This window comes from Ovis aries, chromosome 3 (genome assembly GCF_016772045.2).
Source record: "Ovis aries strain OAR_USU_Benz2616 breed Rambouillet chromosome 3, ARS-UI_Ramb_v3.0, whole genome shotgun sequence".
Lineage (NCBI taxonomy): Eukaryota > Metazoa > Chordata > Mammalia > Artiodactyla > Bovidae > Ovis > Ovis aries.
The window spans coordinates 124469849-124485131 of record NC_056056.1 but is presented as its reverse complement, the minus strand read 5'-3'; the positions used below and the strand labels follow the sequence as shown (position 1 = coordinate 124485131).

At 32.8% G+C, this 15283-nt stretch overlaps 1 protein-coding gene across 2 annotated transcripts in view; it reads right to left on the bottom strand.

Annotated features, from left to right (window-relative positions):
• Positions 1-336: 336 nt before the first annotated feature.
• The window catches only part of TMTC3 (transmembrane O-mannosyltransferase targeting cadherins 3), a 48152-nt gene continuing 33205 nt past the window's right edge, over positions 337-15283 (bottom strand). For both annotated transcript variants that reach the window (XM_012174052.3, XM_004006241.4), the window contains exons 11-14: positions 9719-9822; positions 8348-8517; positions 6291-6517; positions 337-4538 (exon numbers count right to left, since the gene is read on the bottom strand). In XM_012174052.3, the coding sequence (XP_012029442.2) occupies positions 3724-4538; positions 6291-6517; positions 8348-8517; positions 9719-9822 (1316 nt within the window). In that variant the 3' untranslated portion in view covers positions 337-3723. The remainder of the gene's footprint in view (positions 4539-6290; positions 6518-8347; positions 8518-9718; positions 9823-15283) is intronic.

Genomic DNA, 15283 nt, shown 5'->3' with positions numbered 1-15283 from the left:
TAACACATTGGGCTTCCCTGGTGGTTCAGATGGTAAAGAGCCTGCCTGCAGTGCAGAAGATCCAGGTTTGATCCCTGGGTCAGGAAGATCCCCTGGAGAAGGAAATGGCAACCCACTCCAGTATTCTTGCCTGGAAAATCCCATGGATGGAGGAGCCTGGCAGGCAATAACTCATAGGGTTGCAAAGAGTCAGACATGACTGAGTAACTTCACTTTCTTTCTTTCATTTCTCATATCATTGCTAATAAAACTACCCACCAGCTCTTCTTTGTGGGGGCTGAAATGTTTTGAATTGCTATTATATTTTTTCATTTTAACACTAAAAGGCAATTCAGGTTAATGTTTTAAAAGGTATCAATTTAATACTGAATACTTAGAAATACAGTACACACAGATGCCATAGAAATATAAAATGCATACAACTAGCAACTATTTTATGAAACTTTAACATGGATGGTGACATTTTCCAACAAATTAAACTACAGACAAAGGTACCAGATATATTTGAGGTTTCATTTTAAATACCATTTAGTCATGCAGACAATTAGGAGGTTTTTAAAAAAATAAATATGACAAATATATGGATTTCTTAAGTATAAATTGACATACAAATCTATATATTTTCATAATATTTTTCATTAAAGCATCTTTAAAGAAGCATTCTGGAACATGAAATTGAGAGCTCAAATTAGATGAAAGGCAAGAGGTTATATAGACTTTAGTAATTCATATACCAGATATCTACATAAAGACAAAATTGCAAACATATTTGTTTTATCCTCCAAATTTTCAACTTTATAAAAATTACTTACTGGAATTTATAAGACAAAATTCCCAATTCTGAATGTTAGTAAGGAAACACATATAGAACAATATGAAAATTAATTCTTCCTTCTGAGAAGCATACATAGAAGCACACAAGGAACCATAATGAATTAATTCTTCCTTCTAAGAAGCAGTGAAGGAAAGTGTAGCATAATTACCCCACGGGGATTGTCAAAGCTTTTCTAGAACTCCAACAGAGTAGGTTCTTTTGTAAAACAGCAAGAACTAAAACTACATCCCCTTACTAATACATAAACCTATGATAAGCTTCCTTTTACAAACTTAAAGATGCTTACAACTCTGAAACAAGTTAGTGAACTGGGCTAAAATATCCCTACACTCCATTTCCCCAAAATGGCAGCTCCAAAGGAAAAAAATATTCATTCCCTTTTTCACCTGAACAGCTTGAACAAAATTTGTATTATGAATTTAAAGAGAAGAAATAATCTTATACATAAGCAAGCTTGATGGAACTTCTAGGTTTCAGAAGAACATATTCCTTAATGAAGTTAAAGCATCAGAACTTAACTGGATTATATCACTAGTTTAAACTTTAACATGGGAGAGAGAAGAGGATTTTCTTGAACTAATTTAGACTAGTGGTCCTTAACCTTCACTATGAATTAGAATCACTCTGAGAGCCTTTGGAAAAACTGAAGCACAGCCTGACAATAAGAAATTCAGACTGCACTGTTGTAGGGTGGGATCTAGATGATTCTAATATGAAATGAAGGTTTAGAAACAATGATTTGAAAAAATTATTAATTACAATGAATTTGATTTAAATAAACTTCAAACTATGAACATTTTCAACATGATAAACATTGTTTTAAGTTCTAATATGGAGATCAATTTTTTTCTGTAAAAATCATTAGATAATATTAATATATATTTTGAAATAGTTACATAATTTTATTAAAATATTATTCTAAGTTTTTATTCTGGTCTGCTGTCGTAAAAGATTGCCTTCTACTTTTCACAACTATCCTCACTTGATATTATAAAAGAAGACATTAAACTCAAACTTCTCAAGATATGTGCAGAGAATGTAATAACAATTTCATTTTTCAAGTCATAGTATATGAGGTATTCTCCATCATATAGCCAGAGTAACAAAGCTGTTTAAACACTGAAATTAGGTATTGCTTTAATGCTTTAATGAATCAAAGATGAGCTACCACTGTTGTCAGTGCTCGGTTTATTATGACAGAGCCTCAGAGAACCTAGTCAGAGTGGGTCTTTAATGCAGACCATGTTTCTTATGATCTATTTATAAAACATTTAAGAAAAAAGTTAGGAGAATATGGTTTTTGAAACATTACAAATTATCTCAAAGGAACAGAAAGTTTTTGAAATGCTACATTAGTAGTTACTATTCCAGGATGATAGCTTGAGCGTTAACATTTTAAACTAAAACCAACTATATGAGTATTATAAAATGCATTTTAACTCATGAAAAAAAATCAGATTTAAATTAATAAATTGGATTTATATCTATTCTTCAAACAATTTTCAGCTTGAAATGTGCTAAGACCAGCAGACTAATTTGCTAATCCTATATTAGGCTAATTACCTTTTTTCCTAGCTGGACAGCAGGCCAAAAATGATGAAATTTTGGTTAAACTTCACTAAATGCCCTGGAAGCCTGGCATGTTGCAGTCGACTGGGTCTCAAAGAGTTGGACACAACTGGGCAACTGAACGATAACAAATAATATATGTATGCAGAGAAAAAAATGCAATAGCAATTTATTTTCCATACTTGATGGAATTAAAACAGTGTTAAAAATTTTATTAAAGCTCAGTAGTCAAAATAAATATTTAATAAAAATATACATCATAACAAGCTATCAAGAACTTAGTGTTTAAAAATAAACTCTGTCACATTGTTTTTGCCTTCAGTTAAACAAAACTCAATTTAGGTATCTAATCAAGATGTGTTTTGGAAACAAAATTAAAATTCAAGTAACTCTAGAAAGATAACACTAACATGAAAGAGAATCTTACTACATTTTTAACTCAAAAGTTTAATAAAGTTGTACTTACTGGGATTTCTCAATATGACTATGACCCTAAGAAACAGGAATAGTTTGGGAAATAAAAGTCAGAGTCAATGATTATGTGGTGATTGTGTGGTTCATGCTGTGAAACTCAGTACACAAAAGAAATGAAAGTCCAGTATAAATGAGCACCATCAGAAATGTGTGTATATATACTTATTTAAAACTTCTCCTGATTAAAAATTGCCATATAGATAGGGAAGTAAAGGACAAGCACACAGTTATGAAAATATTAATACATTCTAAAGCTAACATGTCATATGACTTATTTGAAAATGTTTCATCTGGCTTTCCCTCTAAAAATCAAAAAAGAATACAAAGTAAAGAAAGCCAGCCAGTATTCTTTTGTAGTGCAAAGTCCCTTAGTTAAATAGTAGGTTACAAAGGAAAAAAGTATGTGTTCAATAGTGTTTTCAACTCACAGTCAGACTCCAATAGTTAAAGGAGAATATGGTTAGCTAATCAATGTGAATTCACAGAATAAACCAGCACATGTTAGATTTGCCACCATGGGATTATCATTCTGACCTCAGATTATTTTTAACTGAGAGCAGTCAATATTATTCTGCTGAAAGAATCTACCTTCGATAAGAAAAGATACAGATTTGCCACCTGTGATTACTATTTCTGCTACAGTCCCCCAAACTCAAAAAACTACTGTCAAATATAAAACATATTCTGGGGTAATGAAAGGGTTTAATGAAAATCTTATTTTGATACTACATAGAGGCAGTTCATGAGAGACTCTTAGTATGCTATTTTTCAAAGCTCTCAGTGTAAGTAATCACATGATATAGACTGAAGTTCTTTGAAACCCTGTCACATGATAAAGAATAATGCTATTCACCATTTAAAATACGTTCAATCTCTTCTAGTCTTTTTAAAGCAGCAACTCTTTTCTTTTCAATTTCTTTGATTTCTTTTGTTGTTTTGTGGGGAATTTCTTTGTCTGTACTTTTTCCTAATTGTTTGCTGGCTTTAGACTGACTCTTATTGTCATTTGTTTTTATTATTTGGGTAGGTCTGGGCTCGCTTTTTATTTCTTTTACATTTTCAGTTGGAATTTTATCTCCTTCGACACCTGAAGTCTTACCAGCTGGGAATATAGGTTGTTCTACAAAACTAGATGAAGAAATTTTATCCCTGACTATATTCAAGTGGCGTTGAATATATTCTTCATGTGGTGCTAATGCCAATGTTTCAACCAGGCATCTTTCAGCTTTTAATAAGTCCTTCTCTTCAAAATAAACAACACAGAGATTGTGTTTTCCTTGCACATTGCCTGGATCCATCTCCAAAATCTTTTCAAAACACTTTTTTGCTCCACGTATATCTTTCTTTTGATTCATCAGGATGTCTCCCTTTAAAATGAGACCCTTGATATGATCAGGATAGTATTTGAGTAATTCTTCCAAGACTGGCAAAGCCATTAATTCCTTTGCAGTCTGAGAATACAGGAGAGCCAGATTAAACAAAGCACTTCTGAAGTCAGCTTGTAATTTTATGGCTTTCTTCATCCATATCTCTGCTTCAGAGTCCTTTTTGTCATCCATGGCAAGCATTCCCAAATTGAAATAACCATTAGCATCTTGTGGCTCTTCATTTATATAGCTTAAAAGTCGTTTTCTCGCTTCAGGTCTGAGTCTAACTTCTCCTAAGAATTTTTTTAAAAAGAAAAAAAATTATATCATTAGCAAATGAGTAAGTCTGAGGTAAAAAATGGAGGTGCAAATATTTAAATAGATTATAAAAACATAGCATCAAAACAGGTAATGGACAGGGAAGCCTGGTGTGCAGCAGTCCATGGGGTGGGTCACAAAGGGTCAGACATGACTGAGTGACTGAACTGAGTATCAAAACAACTAATTGATGTATCTAAATTAAAAAGCAGAAAGCAAAACCCTCAAAGTTTTCATAAGAAAGTGTGTTTGATGTACTGGATTGATAGCACATTACAAGTAGTAAGAGTTCCTCAAAAACTAAAAAAGGGTGAAATATTTCCTGATAAGTTTAGATTCTAACTGGGAGTTGAAGAAGAATAGAGAATTAAGAGGAAGGTGCATGGAATTTGAAAATAGAGACATATATTCAATCATGATTCTGTTAATATTATGACTTTATTCACTAAAATAATTACTTGTCTGGGTTAACCTATTGAGTCTTCTAAGAATTACATGAGATACATACAAACTGCTCAGCAAATAGTAACTATATTGGATAAACAAGATGTTTCATTCTTACTAAATTAGATATATATTGTATGTTACTTAAAATTTTTTAGGAAATTTCAAATATAAAAAGAATATCATTATATCTAAAGCCTATAAATATAAATTAAGATTCAGGAAGCAAATATTTATTGAGATGATTTCTACTGCAAATAAGTACCAAAAAAATTTCAGCTTCTACAACTACACACCCCAGGGTTTAATTTTGTGTTAAATTATAGCTACCTTTACAAAAACATTAGTTTTCTAAATTAAGCTTTTCTGAATGCCAGGCATAAAGATCTTTATCCTTTTATTTGATAACATGATGATTAAAGAAATCTGAAATAAATCAGTAGGCTTAAGTTGTTGTCTTGGACTACTTACTAACCTAGACATATGAAGTTAGGGTAGTTATTACATTTATTTGGTCCTCACTCTCTAATCTATAAAATAGATGACTGGTAAAAATAAACTCAAAGACTCTCTTTAATTATAAAATATGATTCTTACATTTTTTGCAAAAGTTTTATGAAAGTATTTAATAATTAATATAAAGATTTCTCCAAACATAAAAATTAAAAAAAACATAAATTATATATACTGCCTTCTGGAGCAGAACTAAAATTCTGGTATATCAAAGATCCTCATTTATTGAGATGAAAAATTTGGTTTTGGTAATTTATATAAAATATAGGATATTATAATATCTGAGAAAACAGTAACACTGGGTATAACATGACATTGAAAATATTTGGACTTATAGATCAAGGGGAAATAGAATACTATTTTGTTTAAAACATATAATGCTCTTGACACCCTAGAAATAATTACTTAAAACTTTTTTTTTTTTTTTTACAAATTCAGATTATTTGAATAGTATGATATTTATGCATAAGAAATATACTTCCAGGTATAAAGTGACAAAATAGATGAATAAAGTATTGCTTAATAGACTGTCTGAGAAGTCATTTTTAGCATATACCAGAGAAATTAACATTTAGAATGACACCTATGCTAGGGTATATTACCTGAAAGGTTTACGTCAAGTATTTAAAATATTCTTCTTATAACTATTTATGCAGTTTTGATAAAAACCATCCATTCATAAAATGTTTGCTGGGGTAACATAATATATGACTTTATTATATTTCAAACTAGAGTATGTTTAAATATAGAGAAATTTTGAGAAAACATACCTGATTCTTGCATTAATATAGCAGAATTGAATAACGCTAGTTTATGCTTTGGATTTAGTTCTAAAGCATGATTAAAGTTTTTCAGCGCCTCATTTGGTTCCTTAAGTTCAATATGAACAATCGCCAAGTTGTACCAAAGATCTGCATTATTTCTGTCCAGCTCTAGGGCTTTAAGATATGCTTCTTTTGCTTTGATAGGTTTATTCATTTTTAGAAGCAATTCTCCTCTGTGGAAAAACACAAGTTTTACTTATACTATCATGTCAGTCTGTAGATACTATTTTCACAAGTTTTAAGCTTTTCCACATATTCACAGCTTTCATTTTAATTTAGGTTCTTAAATTTTTTTTTTCAAAAATAACTATCTGAAACTGTCCTTAAACCTAAACAGATTAATTTTGCACATTTGGTTTGCTATGTTTTCAAATATTATTCAAGAAGGAAAAAATATGCCTGACTTTAGAGGGTAAGATATCGGGAGGTATACAAGAAAGGGGAACAGAAAATATATCCTTTGAATATATCTTGAAAAACAGCAGACTAGTCTGCATAAGAAAAATGATAGCAACTAGAGTGGGAGATCAATTTGTCAGATGAGTAGCATCTGGAGAAGGAAAATAAACATAGCAGTGATGGGGAAATTCCAGTATTCAAATCTTTGTTAGCAATGTCTAACTATACAAAAAGCAGAACATTTAAAATTGTTTACCCCTTTTAATTATTTAGTTTTCTTCAATGAATTCTTAAAAGAAAGGAATTAAAAAGCTGATCTGGTAGCATGGAAGGGCAATGCTGCCACCTGTAGTTACTTTTGAGGAACACATCTGGAAATGATGATCAGTCTGAAAATCATTCTAGTAAGGTTATATTTTGTTACAGAACTTAAAAAGTCATTTTTACATATGTACAAATCAATTTAAGTACTTATATAATAATCAACTTTATTTTAATACTACTCTTTCCTAAAATATTAGCATAGGCATTAAGTCAAATGAACTATTAATATTCAAACTTCCTAGAATAAGTGTCCAAAATATTATTTTTAAAATAAATGCAGAGATTATTAAGCAATTCTTTATAAGTTAACTTAAGACAGGTTTTATATATTGATACAACCCCAGTAAACTTAGTGAATTTCAGCAAGTACTAGATAATGCTGAAGAAAGACAGCTTTCAGCTTATGAACAGATTTTATTTCAAAAACTTAAATTCTGAATGCATTTTCCATATAAACAATGTGATAAATTATAATTAGGTTTCTGGAGCAGGCTTCAAAACAAAGTTTAAAACAATTTTTTCTCAAGTACAACACAAATGATAACATTTACATGACAAAAAATATCTTAGATTCTGACACATTGCCAAATTTTTTGTTTTTTACTACCAATTGAAGTTTCTTTGTAATAAAAGCATAACGAGTCAATTCTTTTGATAGTTGGATATTATAATTATTTCTTAATTATTTTATATATAATGATTCCATAATTATACAATGATTTCTTAATCTATGATAATTAAGAAGTAACTTCTTGCAAAAATAACAATTATTTTGTTACAATTAAGAAGCAATCATAAAAGGTAAATTTTGGCTGTTTTAGGTAAAAACAAATTTGGTGTTGAGAAGCGAAAGAAACCAATGAGCTTTTTCTACCCTTCCTTTTGTATAAATAAACCTAAGTTTGCTGCTTTAAGTTATGGATTCTCTCTCTCTTTTTAAATATAAATTTATTTATTTTTAATTGGAGGCTAATTACTTTACAATATTATATTGGTTTTGCCATACATCAACATGAATCCGCCACGGGTGTACACGTGTTCCCCATCCTGAACCTCCCCGCCACCACCTCCCTCCGCATATCATCCCTCTGGGTCATCCCTCTTGTTAACTTAAAATAAATTAAATTTGCTAGTCTAAAACAAGCTATGTTTCTATGCTCTTGGTTGCCAACTAAGATTTACTAGAAGAAAAAAAAGCCAAATTACTGAAGATAGCCTCAATGTATATGCAGATGAAGCTTCCATCTTTTATAGTGAAAGCCTAAAGCGAACTATAATACCTGCTAATGTAAGCCTGCTTGAAGTCTGGCCTCATGCTTATTGCTTGTCGGTACAGCTGATCTGCTTCTTCCAGTCGGGACTCATTTGCTCGGATCAGGTTGGCCAGATTAATATAAACATTTAAATGGTTAGGTGCAATTCTGGCTGCGTATTTTTTACCAGGAATAATCTATTAATAAAAAAACAAACATTTTTATAAGTTGATATTTCAGTACCAAATAAAATCTGAAGAAGTCCTAATGTCTTATTTAAAATTTACACAGAGGATAAAAAGCTAACTGCTATATTAAAATAAAACATAAAAATATGAAATAACCTGCAGTATTCACAAAATATAAGTAAAATAATGCTTTGACGCAATGATGGATGTATTTTTTCATTCATGCTAATCTCAGCAGGTTATCATTAGATTTTCGTATATGTGTTACTTTATAAGTCATATAAGTCAGAACTTCCACAGGCTAGAGTCCCTTAGTATGCTGGAGTCAGACCAGGAACAGAACTCAGGTCTTTTTCCTCAGTCTAGTATATTTGTTATACCATGTCAACTTTCAAGTTGTCAGCAAAATGTTTCCTGGTTGTGACAGTGGGGTAGTTAACTTTACTTCAGAGCTTTACTAATTCCTCACTTGTTTGCTGGAGTTAAGACATAAAATTATCAATTAACTCTAAAAGTCATTAGGTATAATATATGTGAACCCCAATTCTCAATGAATACAATAAATTATATCTGATAAAAATCCAATGAACACAATTTAACTTTAGAATCTTAGGACTGAAAGAATTCTTAATGTATCATGTGGTCTAAGTGTTTTTAAAACATTTATCAAACTATCAAAATCAAACTATCAACTCATTTCAACATTGCTATAGTATTAATACAAACTACTACTGAGAAAATTATAGCCCAATGTAAACTATCTTTTCTGATTACACACAGCTAATAAAGGGCAGTGTCAGATTTTGTAACTTTGTCTTGTGATATCCAAGAAATCTTGTACTTGTGACGTTACAGCAACTGACAGGCACAGATATATATCCACTCATTTTATCACTTTGCTTTGTTCATTTATTTTTTAATAGGAGTTAATGTTTACTGCTTAACGTACATAAATAAAATTCTTTTCATTTAAAGTATTTAAAGTCATAGATAACATAATAAAAAATATCTAAAACTCATAATTTCATAGATTTTTAAATTAAGTGAGCTAGATAGGTAAATGCAATTTTTTATAAAACAGTAATAGATGGTTCACTGGACACCTTAATTTTAATCCAAATTAAAGATAAAGATTTTCCATCTGGATAATTCTATTCAATACAAACATCCAGCAGACATGACACAATAGGAATAATTTTCGACAACTTACTTGAGGCATCAGCGACTTAGCTGTCATATAAGATTCTTCAGCTTCTTTGGTTCTATTTAAATTTTTGTAAGTTCTTCCTACATTCATGTGGGCACCAATATCATCTAAAATAAAAGAAAATTATTTGTTGGCAGATACACTAACTAGTGTCCAGTGTAAATTACTTAGAAGACATGTTTCGAGCAACAACTAGGCAAAAAATGCGAAAGCAGGCAATAGGTCCTGCTTTTTCCTTAAAGCTCTTCTAACACAACTTACTATAACTTATGAGGCAAGGCTACACTAGAAGACTATTATAAAGTACTGGAAGAACAGAAAATACACATATGACATGAAAAAAACTATCTGAATGGTTTTTGGAAGGGTTAAAAGACAAGACAGGAGAAATAAACATAATGAAGGAATTTACGTTTTTTTTTTTCCTCTTCTCCATATTTTACTGTCCTATACTAAGGCTTACTTCTATTTCCTTAATCACATGGCTTTGGAATTCACTCAGAAAGTATGGCTCAACTCTAAAAGTGAAAAGGGTCACCATGATTCCCACAATAATCTCAAGTATTATAAATTGCAAATATGCATCCATGGTGGGAAAGGGGCAAACAGACTGAAAAACTTTGAAACTTTTAACAAATTTTTGTGAATATGGTTGGAGTGTAAGTTATCAGGATTCTATAGTATTATTTAAGATGCAGCAGCCCAGCTCCCTTAAATGATGATATATTACCATATAATTTAATTAAAACTTTTAAAAAGGTTGTGTTAATATCAGAATGTCAGGAACTTTTGTCTCATTTAGTGATACAGAAAATTGAGCCCTCAGCAAATTTGTTCAGAGACAGAAAAATATGCAATTCAAATTACAAAGATATGAGGGTTCACTGTACACTGGTTTCAAGATAAACTCTCCAGTAAATATTTCAAAGGTTTGGAATAAAGATAGAAAGAAGGGAGATCTTAATTTAGACAAATTTTACTCAACATGAATCTCTAACAGACATGACAAGGTTTCAAATTATGATTACTACTTGCCTGTGACACCGATGATGATTTTGCATTTGTGGAATAGTTCTCTGCCTGCAACTCCCACGACACATAGGGGCCAAGCATATATATCTTAGGCATTCCCCTAGGAGGAGAGTAACAGTCCTAAGATCTTGCTATATTATGTTTCAGGTTGGCAATTGTGTGCACTGCACAAAAGCTGTTAGATGCCACACAGCTTCAGTTAGAGAACTAAGGGACAAGATTAGGGGAAAAAGGTTGATTTTTTTTTGTTTGTTTTTAGATACATTACTGAATCTCATGGGGCTTCAGTAGGGGGTCAAGTCAAAAAAAAAAAAAAAAAGAAAAAAATGCTTCCCAATACTGGCTGCATTCAGAATACTTGTGTAGCTTTGAAAAATTCAGCTATCTTATCCCACTCAGTTCTATCAGAACAGAATCTTCAAAAACAGGACTGCAAAAATGTTTTTTAAAGTTTCAGAGGCAATTCTGATGTACAGCGAAGGTTGAAATGCACCGCATTACCAAGAGTATACAGAGTTTTGCTCTTAAAAAGCTCTTTTTAAAAAATTTACTTTTTCTTGAAGTATAATTGTATTACAATGTTGTATTAATTACTGCTGTACAGCAAAATGACTTAGTTACACATATATAAGCTTTCTTTTTCATATTCTTTTCCATTGCGGTTTATCACAGGATATTGAATATAGTTTCCTATGCTATACAGTAGGATCTTGTTTATCCAAGCTCTTTATTTTTTTTAAACATCAGATAAATCTATACCAATTACTCTAGAGATCAGAAAGTTACCCAGAAAAAACTAAAGAGTGTACAAAACCTGAAAAAATTAAGTATAAGTGAAAATTTAATCTAAGAAAAGAATAAACTGAAAGTTTAAGTAAATAAAAGTACAATTAGGTCAACTAAGTATTTAATATATCACTGAAAGGAGCTCCAATTAATCTTAGAAAAGAAAGAGTTTATCCATTAGGATGAAAGACAAGGCAAATTACTACACACTGGTCAGGTTCTTAGAATTATGGCAAGGAGATATCGATGGAGACTTCAGACACTCAGTAAGGCATCCTTACTTTCTCAAGGAACAAAGATAGCAATTAGATAGCTTTTAGCATCAAAAGAACTATATCACATATCTAAAAGGAAAAAAATGAAAAAAGCACAATTTTTAAAGCAAATTTCTTTGTAAGTTACAAAGTTTTAAGATTCCAGGAGGAAACAGCATTACTATTAAAGTAAATTTAAATTTGGAGAAAAAAAAAAAAGGTAAGCAAGCAGACAAAATATTAAAATCAGTCACATTTGAATGACTAAGAAGCTACAGAGTTTCAAAAAACAACCTTGCTATTGTGAGTGCACTATCCAAACCAACAGCAGCATGAATCTAGCAGTCTGTCTTTAGTTCAAGGTAAAGGAGGACTGGCAAATATCAGGCAACTCTGTGCCGAATAACTCTTCAGCCATCAACAGCAGAGCTACGTATTCTTGCACTGATAGCCTAGGCATCTGTGTTGCTTTCCCATTATCTCCTATGCACAGATTTGTCAATTTATTTAAAAAGATAAATTATAAACATCTAGAAACTTCTGAAAACTTAAAAAATCATTCCCTTCTTGAGGGCATCAAATCTGAACTACAGGCCCATGATTGCTCTCTGATAATAAACAGTGTCAAAGATTTGCTGGAGTTAGATAAAAATGAAATTACTGATTTCAAAGCAAAAATAAACCATAGGGGAAATCTGGTGTTTCTTGAGAAAAATCTACTCTCATAACGTATTTATGGAAACTTTAATTCTATTTGCAAAAATTTTAGCTTGTGAATTGATTTTTTAAAAACACCTGTAACCATCAAAACAAACAAACAAAAACCCATAATCAATTGTCTAACATGCACGTCGCCTGGTCAAAAACCACTCTGTAGTTTATATTCTTTTTCTGGCTAAGCAAGAAAAGCCTTCAGATTGAATGTCTTTTTTTTTTTTTCTTTTAAGCTACTTTAAATGTTAAGAATTTCTACTCACTGTGATCCTACACTTCTCTAGGGTTTTAAATACTACCTACATGCTTGTTACTTCAAATCTTTATCTTTAGTCCTGACCATTCATTCCCCTTATCTCCAAACTTACAGATCTGTCTCCATCTGTACATCTAATAGAGACAAAAAGACTTGATTTCCTCCTCTCCATGTTGTTTCACCTGTCAAATCTATCTATGAAGAACATAGCTGAAAAACACAGAATGAGCCAGAAGTCTTTGAATGCCAAATTCAATGTTTCTAAGATTATGCACTTTTTCATTGTAATAAATGAAATAAATACAATGAAAATACATTACAAATGAAATACAATAAATCACTGTAATAAATGATTTGCCTATTTTTCTAGCTCATTGCTTATTATTAATAGAAATAGCAACTTTGAGAGGATGGTAGGTTAAGTCATACTAAAGGAGACAGGTTTAGTAAGTATCTCAAAAACAGCCAGAAGTGACAACTGAAAATGAGAGGAAAAATGATTTTAAACTAAACATCCATAATTACATCCACTGATAAAGAACTCACCTGTCAATGCAGGAGACACCATAGACGTGGGTTTGATCCCTGGGTTGGGAAGACTCCCTGGAGGAGGGCATGGCAACCCACTCCAGTATTCTTGCCCAGAGAATTCTATGGACAGCGGAGCCTGGAGGGCTACAGTCCATGGGGTCGCAAAGAGTTGGATATGAATGAAGCTAACTAGCACTCTAGCTGCTGCTGCTGCTGCTAAGTCGCTTCAGTCGGGTCTGACTCTGTGCGACCCCAAGGACGGCAGCCCACCAGGCTCCTCCTCCCTGGGATTCTCCAGGCAAGAACACTGCAGTGAGTTGCCATTTCCTTCTCCAATGCATGAAAGTGAAAAGTGAAACTGAAGTTGCTTAGTCGTGTCCGACTCTTAGCAACCACATGGACTGCAGCCTACCACGCTCCTCCATCCATGGAATTTTTCAGGCAAGAGTACTGGAGTGGGTTTCCATTGCTTTCTCCAACTTAGCAATAGCATGCAGCTCTAAACACAATTTCATTCAGTTTCAACAATACAGTGAGATAGAAATTACCATGCAATTTAGGATAAGTCTGAAGGGGCCTAAATACCATCCTTAGTCTCGAAGTCCCTGCATACCTGACATAAAGATGACTTTGCTTTTCTAAAAACTCCCAGAATGAGCCTAAAAGGCTTTAGAAAGCAATGAATTAAAACTGCCAGAGTTAGTGACTGCTGACTGTGTATACAACTGCGCTAGATGATGCAGTAGGTGTGAAGATGAGCCAGATGTTCACGCGACCCCTAGGGAGCTCCACAGTTCAAATGTAACACACATATTTTAAATGAATAAATATTTTAAATAAACATTTAAATACCAGATATCACAGGAAAGATACGAAAGTTGTAAGGAGTCTTGAAGATGAGGAACATTTGCTCTAATTGGAAAGACAGAAGGGTTTTTTTTTCCCCTCTAATAAGATCACTGACTCAATGGACGTGAGTCTGAGTGAACTCCGGGAGTTGGTGATGGACAGGGAGACCTGGCGTGCTGGGATTCATGGGGTCGCAAAGAGTTGGACACAATTGAGCGACTGAACTGAACTGAACTGAACTAAAGAGGAGAAGCCATGTGAGATGGGTTGCAAGAGATGCATAGGATATGGTGGATGGTAGATCGGATGGAAAGGGAGAAGAGAGGAATTCTAAGTTCAAACATGTTCTAGGTTCAACATGAACAAATGCAAAGAGGTGAGGAAGCCCACCACACATGCCCTGTATTTCAAGAAAAAACTAAACTGCATGAAAAGCCAGGGGAGATAAAATTGGAAAGACGGCCAGACCATCAGTTATATATTTCTACAACATTCTCTAACTAGAATTCAGCTTTGCCTTGGGGAAACTGGTAGTTTTTCCAAGTGATGACTGTGATCTTTTTATCTTTTGCAACACTGGGCCTGGAGTTAAGTGTCCTCCTAGATCCATACCACTTGCAGACCACTGCCACTCTTTAAAACCACTCCTTTCTGAATTTCAGGTCATTAAACTCTGTTAACCACTATCCCTCCTTACTGTAGTGACCAACTGCAAGCTTCTGGTTCCTTGTTATTCTCGCCTTCTCTCCAACATCATACAGTTGTCAAAATTCTTTCGTGGTTTCAAATCTATGTAAGGTGTATCTTCTAATACTTGCTTTGATATCCTTTTTTCCAATGATTTTCACCCCCATTCTCCTTTAACTGGTCAATTCAATGGTCACAGTCTTGTCCAGCAGAAGCAAAGGGAGCCATGCACAGCACTCCCCACTCCGCCAAGTATATTGAGAACTGTGTGTGTGTGGAAATACTCTTTGGTTATCATGCTGAATGAAAAGTAATGAGTTTATTGGGTAGGTGGGGGCCATATTTGGTACATACCCTGCAATACAGACAGTTCTGCATGCTTGAAAAGCCAACAGCATTTCTACTGAAAACAAGCAATGCTCCAGCTAGATCCTCCTCAGAAACCAACAATTTCAGATC